Below are 15705 nucleotides of genomic sequence, written 5' to 3' on the forward strand. Positions count from 1 at the left end.
CCTTTGGCCATCGTCCACATAAATGCCCCTTCTAAAGTGTCCACTTCATCGCTCCCTGACCACTTCCTCCACTCCTGTGACCTTGACCTCTACTACCACTGGCCACTCAAACAGACACCACTGGAATTCCTCTACCGCATGGAAGTTCCTTCTTTCTTAAGGGTTTGAACGTTCAGAGTCTTCTCTGTGGTCACGACTTCTGTTCCCTTTTCCTGTTTTCCCATCTCACCCTCTGAGTCATTTTCATTCTTGGTGTAACTTCCATTTTCTTGAGTTCGATCTCTTTTCCCTTTAAGCCCTGATCCGCCTTAACCTGCTTCCCTTCTGACCCCACAAGGACACAGCTGGTGGTGCTGGCGTGTGGGGATGCATTGTGCCTACCACCTTCAGAGGGCTGATGATGGCTGAAACCAAGTCCTGAGACCACAGTCACTGAATCCAACGTGGATCAGGCTCTAACTTCAAACGGGCTCTCACTATTTCTACAAAACACACAGCACCGGTCCTGGAATTCCTGGTCCTTTCTCATTGCTGTCTTCAGCCTCTCTCTCCTCATCTCCCACTAACCACAACTCCGCTCCCGCTTTCGGCAGGTATTTTACTGATAATATTGTTATCTGGCGTGGAACTTCAGTCTTCCTTCTCGTATCTTTTCTCCCTCACTGTTGCTTCTGAGGGGAAAGTCTCATCCTACTTTCTGTGCAAGGCCTTGTAGGGATTATCTGCTAAACACTGGTCTTTAAAATATTTGGCTTATTTTTGGCCTTAAAATGAAAAGTTATCTTACTCCTGTTACTTTTGTTTTTTAATTAGTTTTTATTACTCCTGTTACTTTTATCCCAACACCTGAGATGCGCAACTGGAGAAAGGGGTTGGGTTTGGGGGAGCAGAGCCAGTGTATGAGGGGCAGCACCACTCTAGAATATGGGGCGTTTTCTGGGGAGGGTCTTCCAGGATGGGTTGTCAAAGCCCAGATGGAATCCCAAAGCCCCTGACATCTAGGAGGAGAGGGGGGCTCCGGGCGGGGGGGGGCGGGGGGCGGGGAGGGGCAAGAGCTCGCAGGGCCAGAACCTTCTGCGTCCAGCTGTGCTCAGTATGGTGGTCGCTGGCCTGAGGCTGAATGGAGAAGGACGGATGGGAGAGACAGGGTGCCAAGGGCTTATTGCTTTTAAAATAACACTTTGTAGCCATAAAAGAACGCTTACTGTTGAAAATTCAGTTGGAAAATCAAGTCAACGGGAAAACACAGTCTGCTCAATAGTGCACCACGCAGAGAGCTGTAACGTTTGGTGCATTTCCTTCTAATACATAACACACATTTTATTTTATTATTTTTGGCCGTGTGGCTTGTGGGATCTTAGTGCCCCGACCAGGGAATGAACCCGAGCCCACGGCAGTGCAAGCACCGAGTGTTCTAACCACTGGACCACCAGGGAATTCCCACATAATACACATTATTAGTTGGTTGAAATAGTTTATTTTTTTCCGTAAAATTAGTCTTCAGCTCCACATATCATTTTGCTTCCAGGATTTTTTGCTTAACGCTCTGTTGCTAATATTTGGACAGCAGACTTACAGCACGATCTCCGGGCATGTAGTTCATACGTGGCTCCCCCTTTAAAAAATAAAAGGTCTCTACCCAGCAGGGACTACATTTTTCAACTTACTCTGTAATCACCAAAGGGGTCCTCATATGCGCGTAGGCCAGATGAGATGGACACACTGAAGAGAGATTGCATCATCATCGACTCTTTCAGGAAAGCACCCAATATTTGAGATGACTATCTGGTACTTCCTCTGGATGGTTGAGAACTACTTCAAAACTATGTAGATTATCTGTAAGTATTTTCAACTGTATTTTAGACACCAGATAAGGCTACCGGCCATAAAAAGGACTCAAGCTTCTTCAGGAAATGTAATTAAAACTTTACACTCACCAAGCGACTAGCACAGCAGAGCACTCATATCCTAACATCCAAGAATGTGACTCTGTGTCAGAGCCAATATTGAGGTGAAAAAACCATGAGGAAGGAAGGATACATCGAGATGTTATTCCTTCCTGAAAAGCTTTAAGCTTCAGGAAGTTCCTTGATTGGACTTTGCATTCCTGGGAGGGGCTGCTTCAAAGCGATTCAACATCAACACTGTTCCTGCAAAGCCATCATCATATTATATCACGAGGAGTCCACACCCGCACGGCCAGGGGCTTCAGAATTAGGACCACGGTCCCATAAACACATGGATGAGTGTGTGCCTGTGATTTTATAATAACAAATTGAAGAAACTTCTTGCTGCCCTATTTTTTTGTCCTAATATTACTTTGAAAACCCTTCTGGTTCTATACTTTGCACTTCCACTGTCACTAAATTGCTTCGTTATTTGACTAGACTCAGCAGACAAGGAAAATCATTCAACCAGAAATGGAAGCTGGTGCCTATTCGGTTTTCGGAATCAGAAGCAGAGCGGCTTATCTTCCAAACATCAAACTGGGAAGAGAAGGCATTTTGGATTGCGCGGAAGCTAATCTAGGGACTGGTCATTCTACACGTCTGCGTGACGCTGACAGACGTGCAGAATTGTGTGTGTTCCTGCCAGTGTGATCTGAGCAGTACTTGGTCATGAATTACTCAAAGGTAACACCGCTGTCTTCTTCCTCTTTGTGCCTTGGGTGCCAGCATCGCCCAACACTGCACACTCATCAGGAGGCAGGGAATGACACGTGAGCTAGATTCTCAGGACATTTCTGTACATTTTAGGAACTCCTGGGGCTTCCCTGGTGGTCCAGTGGCTAAGACTCCATGCTCCCAACGCAGTGGGCCCGGGTTCTATCCCTGGTCCGGGGACTAGATCCCGCATGCCACAACTAAAAGACCCCGCATGCTGCAACTAAAGATCCCGCGAGCTGCAACGAAGACCCGGCGCAGCCAAATAATAAATAACTTTTTTTTTTTTTACTTTAAAAGAATGACCTCTTCACAACTGCTGGGAGAGGTCATCTCTTTGACCTTTGGTTCTTATTTTGACCTTAATTGTTTTGCTTATCGTCTCTTTGTTTTGTGTGTGTGTTTAGACCTAGCAGGTAAGCCTCTACCTTGGATAGAACCTAAGAGACCATTGGTATTCGAATGTCAAACAGTCACAGAGTGAGACTTTGAACCCCAACCAGCAGAGGTTCAAAGACGGAAAACATCCAACTTTCCCAGTTGCATTGACCGAGCCACACCCGGGCTTGGACCGCGTCCAACATCAACAGGACGTGCGGAGCAGCCCAGAAGCCCTCGGCCCGTCATCCAGCGTCTGCATTGGACGGGGTGCTGACATGTCAAGCCCACATACCTTGAACAGCAGTTTGCTTGTCCTCCAGCCAGTGGGGGGTGGACAGGAGAGTGATGGGTCCCTCGTTTTCCCAAACGTCTCATTTGTGTCTACAACATTTTAAAGTCAGACTTTCATAAAAGGAGAACACGGGAGAAACGAGAAAGGAGTTGAAAAGGCTCCCAAATTAAGTACCCTGGACATCCTTTTCTAATGTGATTCTAGCCAATGGGATTCTTATTTCATCCTTCATCCTCATTCAGCTTATAGGATAAGGGTGTCAGCTGGGAGGTACTGTCAAGTGGGAAACGTCTGGGATGGGTGGGGTTGGAAAGTAGAAATCCCACAGTACATGTGGGTCAAAGTTAAGCACAATGAACGGGTTGCTCTAAACATGGGAGGCCTTTCTCTTCCTCTTTATGGGTCTGTTCTTGCTTCATTCATTCAGATCTTTCGAGTGTTCACTGTTTGTCAGGCCGCAGGACCCGGCGAAAGAGCAGTGAAGAGACAGTCAAGGTCTTTCGCTCTAACAGTGGGGGAAAGCAACGCCCAAAGCAACATGCAAGTAAATAAGCCACTGTGAGAAATAATTCCGTGTTGTGCAGACAGCAGACGGTGTGGTTTACGGGGCACGGCTGGGGGCCGCTCTGGACTGGGGGCCCCGGGGGATGCGGCAAGTGGGAAGACCAGCCGCCCTCAGCAGCGGGCAGGACATGCCGGGGAGCGAACAGTCCAGGCAAGGGAACCCCTGTGCCCCTCTTAGTGTCCAGGAGCGCGGAGGGGACCACAGGGATGTCCCAGAGACAGCAAGCCTGGCCCAGCTGAGCCCCTGATGCGAGAGCGGTGCAGGCCGCCCCCTCCTCTCCTGTCTCTCTCCAGCACCCTCCCCCTTCTCCTCCTACTCTCACAGGGCTCTCGGCCGCTCATCGTCACGCACATGTCAGGGCAGAACTGCACGAGGTGACACGTAAAACCCGACACCTAAGCAGCGGTGAGTTTACAGGACCTGCCCCTGTCCTCGAGACAAGCATTGCTGGAATAACCAGCTCTCTCAGGGTGGGAGCAAGAGAAAGGAGGAAGAGAGATGCAAAGGTCTGAGACGTGGCCGCTTGGAGAAGCCTGATTCAGCCTGCAGTCACTGCACCATTTTCAGGTGGGAACTCCTGACACCATGTTCTCTTTAGCGGCCGAGGGAAGAGAGAGCAGGGAGGACAGGAACAAAGGGAGAGGCACCTCGTTGGGCTGGTGATGGAGCAGGTGACCACGCTGCGAGCGCTTCAGGATCATTCTCCCACCCCAGGGCCTGGGCTTTGAGGGCTGGGCCATGTGCCTGGCACCGTTTCAGCCGCTGAGCTGTCCTGGGTCCAGTGCAGGGACTTACCCACGGCCTCCCCTCTAGCCAGCCCCTCCTGGGTGCCTCATCTTGCTTCTTCCACAAGACGGAGGACGAATATCAAAGAAGAAAGAAATGGGGTTTGAAAACAGCATACGGGTCTTTCCATGCTGCTTGGCCTAACTGGAGAGACGAGCTTAGTGGGAGAACAGGACCTGTAAGGCACCTGCTCAATCTGGCTCCAAAGTCTCCCTCCAGGGTTTAATCCTGGAGACCCTGCACGCCCATGTCCTCCAGGGACTATGTTTTGGCAAGAAAAAAAGATTCTTGGGACTTGATTTCCTATTAACAAACAGAGTCGTGTATTTATGTTGAATCTTCGGGCATCATTTGTAGAGAGTGGGCAGCAACAGACTTACTTGGTGTGCCCTGAACAAGGACAATAATATAAAAAACAGTTCACAAAAGCTAGGCGTATGTTCCTTCCTTCCTCTTTTTCTCTGATAAGAGCTATGATGTCAGCAGCACGGGGCTTCTCTTCTTTGCACTGCGGTGGACGGTGCTAAGTGTCCGACACCGAGTCACACCAACAACTCTCACGGGTGAATTCCTTCCTGGGGGGAGTCTCAGTGCTCCTCTGGCCCACGGTGCGTTGTGTCTGGCACCTGGAACTCACTGAATGGCCCACATCCAATCGTGTTTAACTCACACCCGAGGGGTGGTGTCTGAGCCAAAGACACTGAGAGATGCAGAAACGGGAGTGGACGTGGATCCCACGACCATGGGCCAGGAGCACAGATACAGCTGGAGGCTGGAAGGGCGGCAAGACCCCTGGTGAGGATTTCTGTGGGAGGACCTTGCTGCAGAAGGGAACTCAGGACGTTTCTACCATTTTGTTTCAGTCTGATTTTTTTCCCCTTTCCATAATAAATAGTGAGCTATTTGAGAGAAAAGAGTGCAAAGAGATTTTCCTTCTGACAATGATAATTTTTCAGGAATCTGACAAATCAAACACCCTTTTCAGGTTCATCTATTAAGAGGACATATTTAAATTCCTATTATTTGTCCCCTCCTAATTGTTTCCTGTTTGCTTACAAATGGTTCAGATGAATGAAATGCCATAAAACTCCCCCAAATATAAGCCTCTCCTTTTTTTATGAAGAGTAGTAAAGTCACGGGCCGATGAAAAAAGATTCAAGTGCACCAGTTTCCCCACTGCCAACCACAAGACTCAAAATTTCCTTCTTTCCCAATGTATGAAGGGAAGTAGACATGAACAGGAATTTTACTTGGCAGTGACATGAATCATCAATTCCTTGGATGTCATTCTACGTGATTTGCAGATGTCATTCGATGGCATTCCTACCAATGGATACAACTCCTGAAACAATGAGCAAACATTTTCTGAAAAGACCATGATAACAGAGAAAGGGTGGAAGACCTCGTACCAAACCATGACGCTGGTTACCTCAGGTACTTCTGTTTTGTTTGAATTGTCACCTCGAGCACGCACTTACTTTGTAATTAAAACAAAATCCAAAAAAGGATTGCAATTCATAAGAACATTTTAAAATTGATATATATATTTGAAAGTGTCAATCACATATTATTTCCTACCTCGTAACTGGCAGGTAATTATACAATATGAAAATCATGAAGTGATGCTCTAAGGATCTATTTAAACACAAAAAGCTTTGAAAAAAAGGAAAGCAGCAGGAAAACCTGCTACTAGCAATGTTATTTCTAAGCTACCAGGTTTCCCTAAATTTCCGCATGAAGGGAATTTAAACACTGAAATCCACTTTCCCTGTATCTTACCTTATACTGAAAACCTGACTAAGAAGCAGATCATGACGCCACTCTTCAAACCTGTAGCTCCACAGCCTCTTAATAACCACCCAAGTGTTCTGTCTGCCTTTTACAGACAGCGCCCCACCCTCCCAGAGACACTAACCGCACCTAAGTCCAGCTCAAAGCTGAAGAGCTGTTCAAACTCCTGAGATAAGGAGGGCTGCAAAGGCATGTTAACAGCCCCTCCCGTTTGCTCTCCTGTGATTTGTACTCACTTTCTGAGCTATTAGGGCAGACGCACTTCACTGAGAGCCCAGCCGGGGCCCAGTCAGTGGACACCCCGCCCGTTCTCCCTCAGGAAGGCAGGTCCCTTATTTCATTAAAAGCACTGCAAATACATATTCAAGATGCAAAGATAAAGGCAGTCAGCAGAGGCGGTTCATTGAGTGGGTTGGAGCTACAAGAGTATAAATCTCTTTTAAGGCTGCCACTTCTGAGCTCCTGCGACCTGCCCGGCATCTCAGCCCGCCTGGAGTCTAGGTATGGAACATTCGCTACCGTACACAGACCTAGCAGCCCTGCTGCCTACAAAATGCGGGGTAGTAAAAGAGAGATTTCTGAAACTGCAACACAAGATTGTCAAGGAGTTTACTTTTATAAAATTGCCCGCCCATTTGTTAACTTAAGCCATCTGTCTGGATGATTTGTTACTTGATTAGTCTAATAATGCTCATCAAATCGCCTAACAATAAAGTGATGTACGGATATAAGACATTATTCTCATTTGAATACCGACCTATTCTCACCAATGAGCTGATGGAACGGAGAATAAAGCAGGCTGTTCAGTAGCAGGGAAGCAAAGAGTAACTCCTATCCTGAAGCCATCCTTCCTGCCCCAAATCACAAAGCTCAGACATCACGGGGAGAACGCAGGGCGCTTTCCCAGATCCTGGAGAATTCATTCTCAAGGAAATGTGGCCACGTAGACTGTGTACACATTTGATGTGACGCTGACGTTTCCACCGACCTCCATCAGGGCAGTGACTCGAGGTCTGTTCTGTTAACTGATTCCTCCTCTCTGACACTGTGACAGCTCCGATCATCACCACCCTCCCCGGTGGTGCCAATGGAAACAGCGCACGCAAGATTTATCATCCTAACAAGATAATGGAAACCAAGTACGAAGGTGGTATCCGCGGAAACATGCCTTCCGTGGGTCCCAAAGCCCAGTGGGTCGGGCTGGGAAGGGCGCTCTGCACTCATTCCTTCCCCAGGGTCTGCACCTGCAATCTCCATCCTCAGCTTTCAGGCTTCCCGTGCTTATCTGTATCGGATTTGCTTACTGATTCTTAAATGCGAAACATTTGGAAATGCTTTTAACAAACAGCTCAACGTACTCCCTTCCCATCTCCTCTGGGGAGGGCTACACCCTTGCATACGTCGGAAGGCTGCACCAGGCACAGATACTTTCACAGCTGAAACCATTTACAGTTTTTAGCAAAAGGCAGATTTGACCAAGCTTCTCATTTACCTTCTTTACTTTGGGGTATCATTTATATTTTTCAAGGACCCCACTTGGTAGCAAGGTCACACCAGCCCGGGACAACTCGCCTGCAGGAGGGGCCACTTGCCCCGTGGTGGAGCCCAGGCAAAACGGTTTCCCTGGCAACAGAGGCAATTCAGCGCAAGTACCACAGTGTGATCAAGTCGTACGGGAGTACTCACAGTTTCGGTTTGGCAAGCAGAGGGGGGGGCTCCTTTGTGGGTGACAGCAGGACGGCTGCGCTGGGAAGAGCTTTGCTGCCATCAGCTCTGCCGTTCATCAGTCCATTCACTCCGTGGCCCGGGTGGACGCCGTTGGTTTCCCTCTCCGCGGCGGAATTGAACTGAAGGGCCGTCGGGCTCAGCCCGAACACGGGGCCGGTCACGTGCTGGATCTCAGCTGGTTTCTGTGAAGCCAACTCGAAAGAGCCGGTGTCCCAGATTGGAGGGGGCAGCGGGGAGGGCTGGAAGCGGCCACTGCTGGCCTCTCCGGCTGAGTCGTAGCTGCAGGTGTCCATGTTGGCTGAGGGAGGGGACAGGGGGAAGACACCGTGATATGCTTAGGATCCACAGATCCTTCCCACCGTCACAGACAGCCTGGGAGCCCAGGGTCCTGTTAGCTGTTGATGGGGCAAGGCCGAGGGGGGGCCTGGGTCTCCCAGGCTTGATTTCACTGCACCTGTTTCATTTCCTGAATGGCCCACCAGCTGGGAGACCAGCTACCAATTCATTAACAAATTTCAAACAAGAGCTAAAGATAGAACTTGGTTAAAACACACACACACAACACAAACAGCATCAAAAAAACAAATGACAACACAAACAGTATCAACTAATGATGCTTTGTCTTCTTGCATTTCAGCCCATGGATCCAACGGAACATCCTACCTGAGCTTTGCTGACGTTAGTGTAGGCTACAAAGGTTTTCGGTGCTGGGCAACGGGTATTCACTCATTCACTCATTCATTCATCCATCATAAAGCCAAGTGAAGCTCTGAGTCTAAGGGAAATGTCTTACAATCTCACGGACAATTTTTTCCGGTTCACATGACTGACACCAGCTGTAACTTGATACAAAAGAAAGTTTTGCTTGTTCCTGTCAATGGCCCGAACGCATCTTAAGAGTATCTTTGTATTCCTTGCCTTGCGCAGAGTCCAGCAGAGCTCCAAAAAATGCCTACTGAGGTGAACATGTAGCTCAAAAATAGCTCTTACGTTTGGCCTAGAGCAGATTTATCCCCGAGGAAAATGGGAAATACTGCATGTTAATTTCTGCCACGCGGACGAGGAGCCCGGAGTTTTGGCCGTGTGGTTAGAGCACTGCACTCTTGCTGTGGCCATTTGCTGGGACTGTCTTCAACTCAAAATCAAAATACTGGGATCCTCCCTGGAGCTCTGATCGTGACCCTGGAGTTTCCTGTTAACACTTAGAGCCCTCATTCCTATCCACTGGTGTCCCATTAAGGTGAACTTTACGTTTCTTAATGAAGATGAAAAAGCACTAATTCCCCACTACAGCCCTAAACTGGTTTTTTCTGTGTCTCTGCCGCCCCCTAGCACGAGTTCTCCCTGTTCTAGAGAAATCTAGGTACCACTTGGCTGTGTCTTCACTGCCTCCTAACCATGGTGCCCCGTACTGGGCTTGGCCAAAGAGGTATTTTTAAAACCACTGTAAAATAAACAACAGAAATAAGGCCGTAAAGACCAGGTAAAGCTAATTAATAATAGAAAACAGTTAACTAAAAGTCAAAGAAATAAAGGAAAAGAACTGTTTCAGGTTGCTTTCCCTAGCACTAAGTTTCTGAGTTTAAAAAACTGCCCAGATATTTCTGAATGTTGGTTTTAATAATAAAATACATTCCTTTAGTTTTTCATAGGCGTCCAGTCTCAGTGAAATCTGGTTTCTAAGATCTTTACAGCTTCTCTAGGTTTATCTAGTGGGTTAAACAGTGACTGGTTTGCGCCAGTATCTCTAGACCCCGTGGACACTGGTGTGAGCAGAGTTCTGGGCCAGCAGGAGGCCCTTGGGCAGCCATCGCATTGTTTCCAAGACCAAGATCCCAAGACTGAAGGAAGAGCCCCACGTGTGTTTCGCTGCTACATCATCATCACCTTTGTGTTTTCATCTTCGCTTCCCCTCCCCCTCTCCCACCCCAGCCTTTTGTTTCGGTGATGAAACCCTGGTTGTGAGGATGACCCCCGGGGCAAAGCATTCCTGGAGGCTGAGCAGTCCTCCCGGTGGGTCCTTTCTGCCGTGGGGACCCGTCAACCCTTCGCTCCTCACATACCTGAGGTGACCACCAGCTGAGCAGTGCTGGTCGCTGACCCGTAATCATTGCTCGCCGAGCACGTGAAGATCCCGGCGTCCTCAGGGAACGTCTCTGCTATAACGAGGGTGCAGATCTCCTCTGGAAGGAAGAGAGCAGAGTAACTCATCAGAGGGTAACCACAAAGTTGGTCCAAAGAAGCCAGACCCTCTGCCTTTCTAAAACAAGCAAATTCAGTAACAATTATTATAGGGTCACTTTACGAAGTCGTCACAAGAGAATCTCCTGACATTTAATTGAGCTGTTCAACCCAGTGGCAAAAGCTTTGGAGTGGGACTCATCCTTTGTGATTTTTCATCAGCCTTGGTTTCCTCACCTATAAAACAGGGATAACCTATACCTCACGAGTGTATCTGTGTAGAGGACACAAGAAGTTTGCAAAGTGTGTGCCTCTGTGCTAGGCATGTGGAAGATGCCAGCTACTGCCTAGTTTGGTTGATGGTCATGGAAGGCCTTTCAACTACAATGGAGCTGCTCAACTGAAAAGCCACTGGTGGGGAAAATCAAGCTTCTCTGAAAAGCTGACAATGGGAAAAAAAGAACATAACATGGAAATGTTTGACGGCAGACAATTATTCTGGAAACTACTGTTACACAGTGCGGCCATGTTCTGTAGCAATGCAAAGCCCGGACTCTGGAACCAGCTGCCGGGGCCTGAATGAGGGCGCTGCCCCATGGGGCTTTTGTGACTTTGGTCAACCTCCCCGAACTTCAGGGCCCTTACCTAGAAGATGGAGATAATAAGAGAACCCACCTTTTAGGATTTGTATGAATCATGACTCATAAATCAACCGTCACAGGGTTACTGTGAGGGGGGATGATGGTAACCATGACAACAGCTGACAGTTACGTAAGCCCTTCTCAGGCACTAGGTAACACTACCAGCACTGAATATAGATGCATTTAGATTTAACCCTCATGTCAACCTTATGAGTTACATTGACTACGCTTAGCCTGTTTTACAGACAGGAAAGCTGAAGCACAGTAAGGCTAATTGATTTACCCAAAGTCACGCAGCTCATGAGTGGCAACTTGAACCAAGATGGGCTCCAGACTCCATGCTCCTCACGACCATCTATTCTTGGGACATGATACACACTGTTCTTAGGGTGCTGCCTGGTGCGTGCTAAATGCTTTGTCGTCAGGAACTGTTAGCTGTCCCATTAAGAAGCAGCTTGATCAAGAGTGTATTAGCTATTTCTAATTAATTAATTAATGTATGTACGTATGTATTATTATGGGAGTGCATTAACTATTTTTAAATTCAATGATTGTCTATATTGTACAAGTAACATAAGACGATTGTGTTGGTAAGTGTTAAGAAAAGTCATATACACTAGGGGCTTCCCTAGTGGCGCAGTGGTTAAGAATCCGCCTGCCAATGCAGGGGACACGGGTTCAAGCCCTGGTCTGGGAAGATCCCACATGCCGCGGAGCAACTAGGCCTGTGAGCCACAACTACTGAGCCTGTGCGTCTGGAGCCTGTGCTCCGCAACAAGAGAGGCCACAGCAGTGAGAGGCCCGTGCACCGCGATGAAGAGTGGCCCCTGCTCACCGCAACGAGAGAAAGCCCTTGCACAGAAACGAAGACCCAACACAGCCAAAAATAAATAAATTAATTAAAAAAAATCATATACTTCTGATTCCCACAGAGCCTGTTGATTATTCACACATTATGTGGGCCACGTGAGACTCTGTACCATAGATTTTTTGCAGGAATGGCTGCAGTTATCCCCTCCTGCATCCAGGCCCTGCTGCAATGGGACTCTGCAGCCCCATCCCCTTCCCTAGCCCTGGGGTTCCGGCTGGCCTGACGGCTGTTTTAACCCTGGAAGCGGTGGGAGTGATGTCTGTTCTGAGCCAAAGCCTCAGGTCCCCTCTGGTTCTGCTCCATCTCTAGGAGCCCGGCTGAACCCCTCAGGGATGGAGGCCATGGGGCTGGAGAAAGGGGCCCCTGAGCAGAGATGGGCCACCACAACTGAGACCACCCGGCTCATCCCTGCCAACCTGGAGGCCAGCCACAGCCCGTGGAGTGAGCCCACCTGGGTGGGCCAAGTCTGGTGCCCCACTGGGGGCTAAGCTGAGCGGCTGACCCTCAGGATTAGGGACATGGGTGGTCGCCACCTGGAGCCACCGATGTCTGGGCAGCCATGCTTTCAAGAACCAGGATGTGGGCAACTTCTCTTCCAAGCTCCTTCTCTAACAGCCCTGAGGGCAAGCTTTTCAGGATTTAGAGGAATGCGTCTCCCCTGGAGTCAAACATCAGTAATGAAAATTAGCAAACTTGCCCTCAAACAGATGTTATGTTTGAAACACTGGGAGGGCAAAGTGCTCACTGTGGGTAAAAGTCCTACCTTCTAATACAAACATTTGTAACTATTAAAATTACATGTCCATTTTTAAATACCAATAAAAGTAATAAACGCAAAGGTGAACCAATTAAATGATAAATAAAATGAAAGTGAATCTTCTTTTATGTCCCAAGAGAGCTCGTGGGCGTTGATTTCAATTACAAGATAGGCTGAGTTCGGGGCTTCCCTGGTGGCGCAGTGGTTGAGAATCTGCCTGCTAATGCAGGGGAAACGGGTTCGAGCCCTGGTCTGGGAGGATCCCACATGCCGTGGAGCAACTAGGCCCGTGAGCCACAACTACTGAGCCTGCACGTCTGGAGCCTGTGCTCCGCAACAAGAGAGGCCGCGATAGTGAGAGGCCCGCGCACCGCGATGAAGAGTGGCCCCCGTTTGCCACAGCTAGAGAAAGCCCTCGCACAGAAACGAAGACCCAACACAGCAAAAATAAATAAATTAATTAATAAACTCCTACCCCCAAAATTTAAAAGAAAAAAAAAAAGATAGGCTGAGTTCTTAAAAATCTGTTGCCTTGTTTCAAACAAACAGAATTATTTTCTCTTTTTGAAAGAATGGTATCCTTGAAGACTTCCTGTGCTAGAAATAGTGGGAAAATTCTGGTTACTACCCATTTTCTCTTCTATTTTATTTTAAACTAGTGGTGGTTGCCACCCACTTTCATGGGTCATGATCCACAGTTTAAAAACACTGCGCTGTCGGGCCCACCAGAGTTCCTGGCTCAAAAAACATCAAGGAATCCTGCTGAGGTTTTTGGCATATTAAGAAAAGAGTTTGCAGGTAAAGGCATCAGATACATTTTTTCTTTAATTTTTAAAAAATTTTTGGCTGTGTTGGGTCTTCGTTGCTGCGCGCGGGCTTTCTCTAGTTGTGGCGAGCGGGGGCTACTCTTCGTTGCGGCGTGCAAGCTTCTCATTGTGGTGGCCTCTCTTGTTGTGGAGCACGGGCTCTAGCCGCGCAGGCTTCGGTAGTTCAGGCACACGGGCTCAGTAGTTGTGGCTCACAGGCTCTAGAGCGCAGGCTCAATAGTTGTGGCGTACGGGCTTGGTTGCTCTGGGGCATGTGGGATCTTCCCGGACCAGGGCTCGAACACGTGTCCCCTGCATCGGCAAGTGGATTCTTAACCACTGCACCACCAGGGAAGTCCCAAGGCTTGAATACATTTAAAGCACACAATTATTATTGATAAAAAGGCTCCCTGAACAGAAGGAAAATGACAGGATGACAGAGGGCGTGAAGGAAGGTACCCTGTGTGTTTCTGAGTGTACTGCACACAGTTCAAGGCTTCTCAATCAAAGAGGAATAAAGTGTGGAAATAATTCAAGTCAGAGCTTCACATAAGATGAATCACTGGGAAAGTGAGATGTATCTGGAAAGGCAACAGGGACTGGGAATTTTAAATTGAATACACATGGTTACGAGATGAGTTAGAAGTGTCCTTAACCAGAGGAGGGTCAATAAAGCACAGGATATTACAGCTGTAAAGGACTGTATGTGGACGAGCCCAAGTTGCTCATTTCTTCAAGTGAGGTCCAAGGTCCAAAGGGATCCTCTCAAGGTCATGGTTAATGTTGAGGCCAAAATGCTGACAGTCACACCCCGTCCCCCACAAGCTCCTTCTTCCGACAGCACAAGGCCTCTTAGCTGTTCTGCATTTTTTCCTGGTCCAGGACATGAGAAACCCAATGAGAAATGAAGTAATAAAAGATTTAAGATGGGAAACAAGGAGTTTCCTGGATCTGAACACTTCAATTACTCTCACTATCCAAGTAACTCACTAGAAACCCATCTGCCCAAGTAGGTGGGCTGTGTGTCCTCCAATATATGAGATACACTGGAAGGATACAAGCCCAGTCCGAAGGACACTGTCACGTGGCCATGACGGTGGGAGAAGAAATGAACAGCCCAGTCTGTAGAGATTTGGGGAAAACCACCCCCCCCCCATCCTCTGGGAGATGGGCTCCATCTTAGAGAATGCTGTTGGGAGCCTGGGGCCGTCAGCTGCCGTGGCTGACCCCTCCCTCCCTGCACTGTCCTCCCAGGGTCGATGCACTTGAACGGTCTTCTCTCAGCCTGGGAAGATGGACTTTCTGGAGACAGAGAAATGCCATTGCTCTCAATGCCTGAGAACACTTTCCCTGTAAACACTGTGTTTACAGTTAACACAGTTCTGTGCCCTGAACCTACATTTTAAATCAGGGTAAAATCTTATCCAGCAGGGATAATAGAAAGTGGCTTTGGAGTGATGATCTGGCCAACTCTCAGGGTGTCTTCTTGTGTTATCTACAATTTTGATTTTTTTTTTAAGTTATGCCATTTTAAGAAAACCTGAGCTTGTTTATACAGTTGCCCCTTCTCCTCCAGAGGGCCCTTTTGAGAATGAAAAGATTGCATGTTTCGAATCTGACTGAACTAACTTCATTTTCTATGAATTTTCAGGAACACTTCTATTGCATAAAATGAGGTAGATTCATGCACAGAGCTGATGACCGACTGGACAGTCTATATATGGAAGAAAAAAATAAGAATAAAAAAGCACTGGCAAGTTCTTTCGGTGATCTTCAGACACTGCTTTGTCTCAGGGACTTTTACTAGATAAAACATTAGTCCAATGCCCTAAAAGTTGTTCAGCTTTGATTCTCTTGGAAAATTTCATCCAAAAGTGACAAGAGGCTCACATTTTGCTGAGAGAAAGGAGCGTCTCAGCTGGGATGGCTCTGACATTACAGGGATGAAGAAAGCCAGCAGGACAGGAGATGAGCCCAGCTGCAGCACTGAATTTTCATCTAGTAACATCTTATTCAAACAAAGACCTTAAGATTTCTGTGAAGTACATTTTGGTGAGGGATGGGAATCAGGAAGTGACTGCTTGTCTCAAATAAAGGGAAATAGAGGCTCACTTATTTTTATTTAAAAAATGTCCTTTAAAAAACGCAAAAATTTAAAGTTATTAATAACTCTAAGTACAATCCTTTTTAATCCAATTTTCCTAACTGGTGACTTTTGATTTGAGGGCGTATAATCACTTAGT

The 15705-nt window shown here is 47.7% G+C and overlaps 1 protein-coding gene across 8 annotated transcripts in view; it reads right to left on the minus strand.

Moving 5' to 3' along the window:
• The window catches only part of PALLD (palladin, cytoskeletal associated protein), a 399249-nt gene that overhangs the window by 187064 nt on the left and 196480 nt on the right, over positions 1-15705 (minus strand). For all 8 annotated transcript variants that reach the window (XM_067745408.1, XM_067745409.1, XM_067745411.1 and 5 more), the window contains 2 exons: positions 10270-10389; positions 8165-8504 (listed from right to left, as the gene is read on the minus strand). In XM_067745408.1, the coding sequence (XP_067601509.1) occupies positions 8165-8504; positions 10270-10389 (460 nt within the window). The remainder of the gene's footprint in view (positions 1-8164; positions 8505-10269; positions 10390-15705) is intronic.

The sequence above is a fragment of the Pseudorca crassidens genome, chromosome 7 (assembly GCF_039906515.1).
Source record: "Pseudorca crassidens isolate mPseCra1 chromosome 7, mPseCra1.hap1, whole genome shotgun sequence".
In the NCBI taxonomy this organism is placed as follows: Eukaryota; Metazoa; Chordata; class Mammalia; order Artiodactyla; family Delphinidae; genus Pseudorca; species Pseudorca crassidens.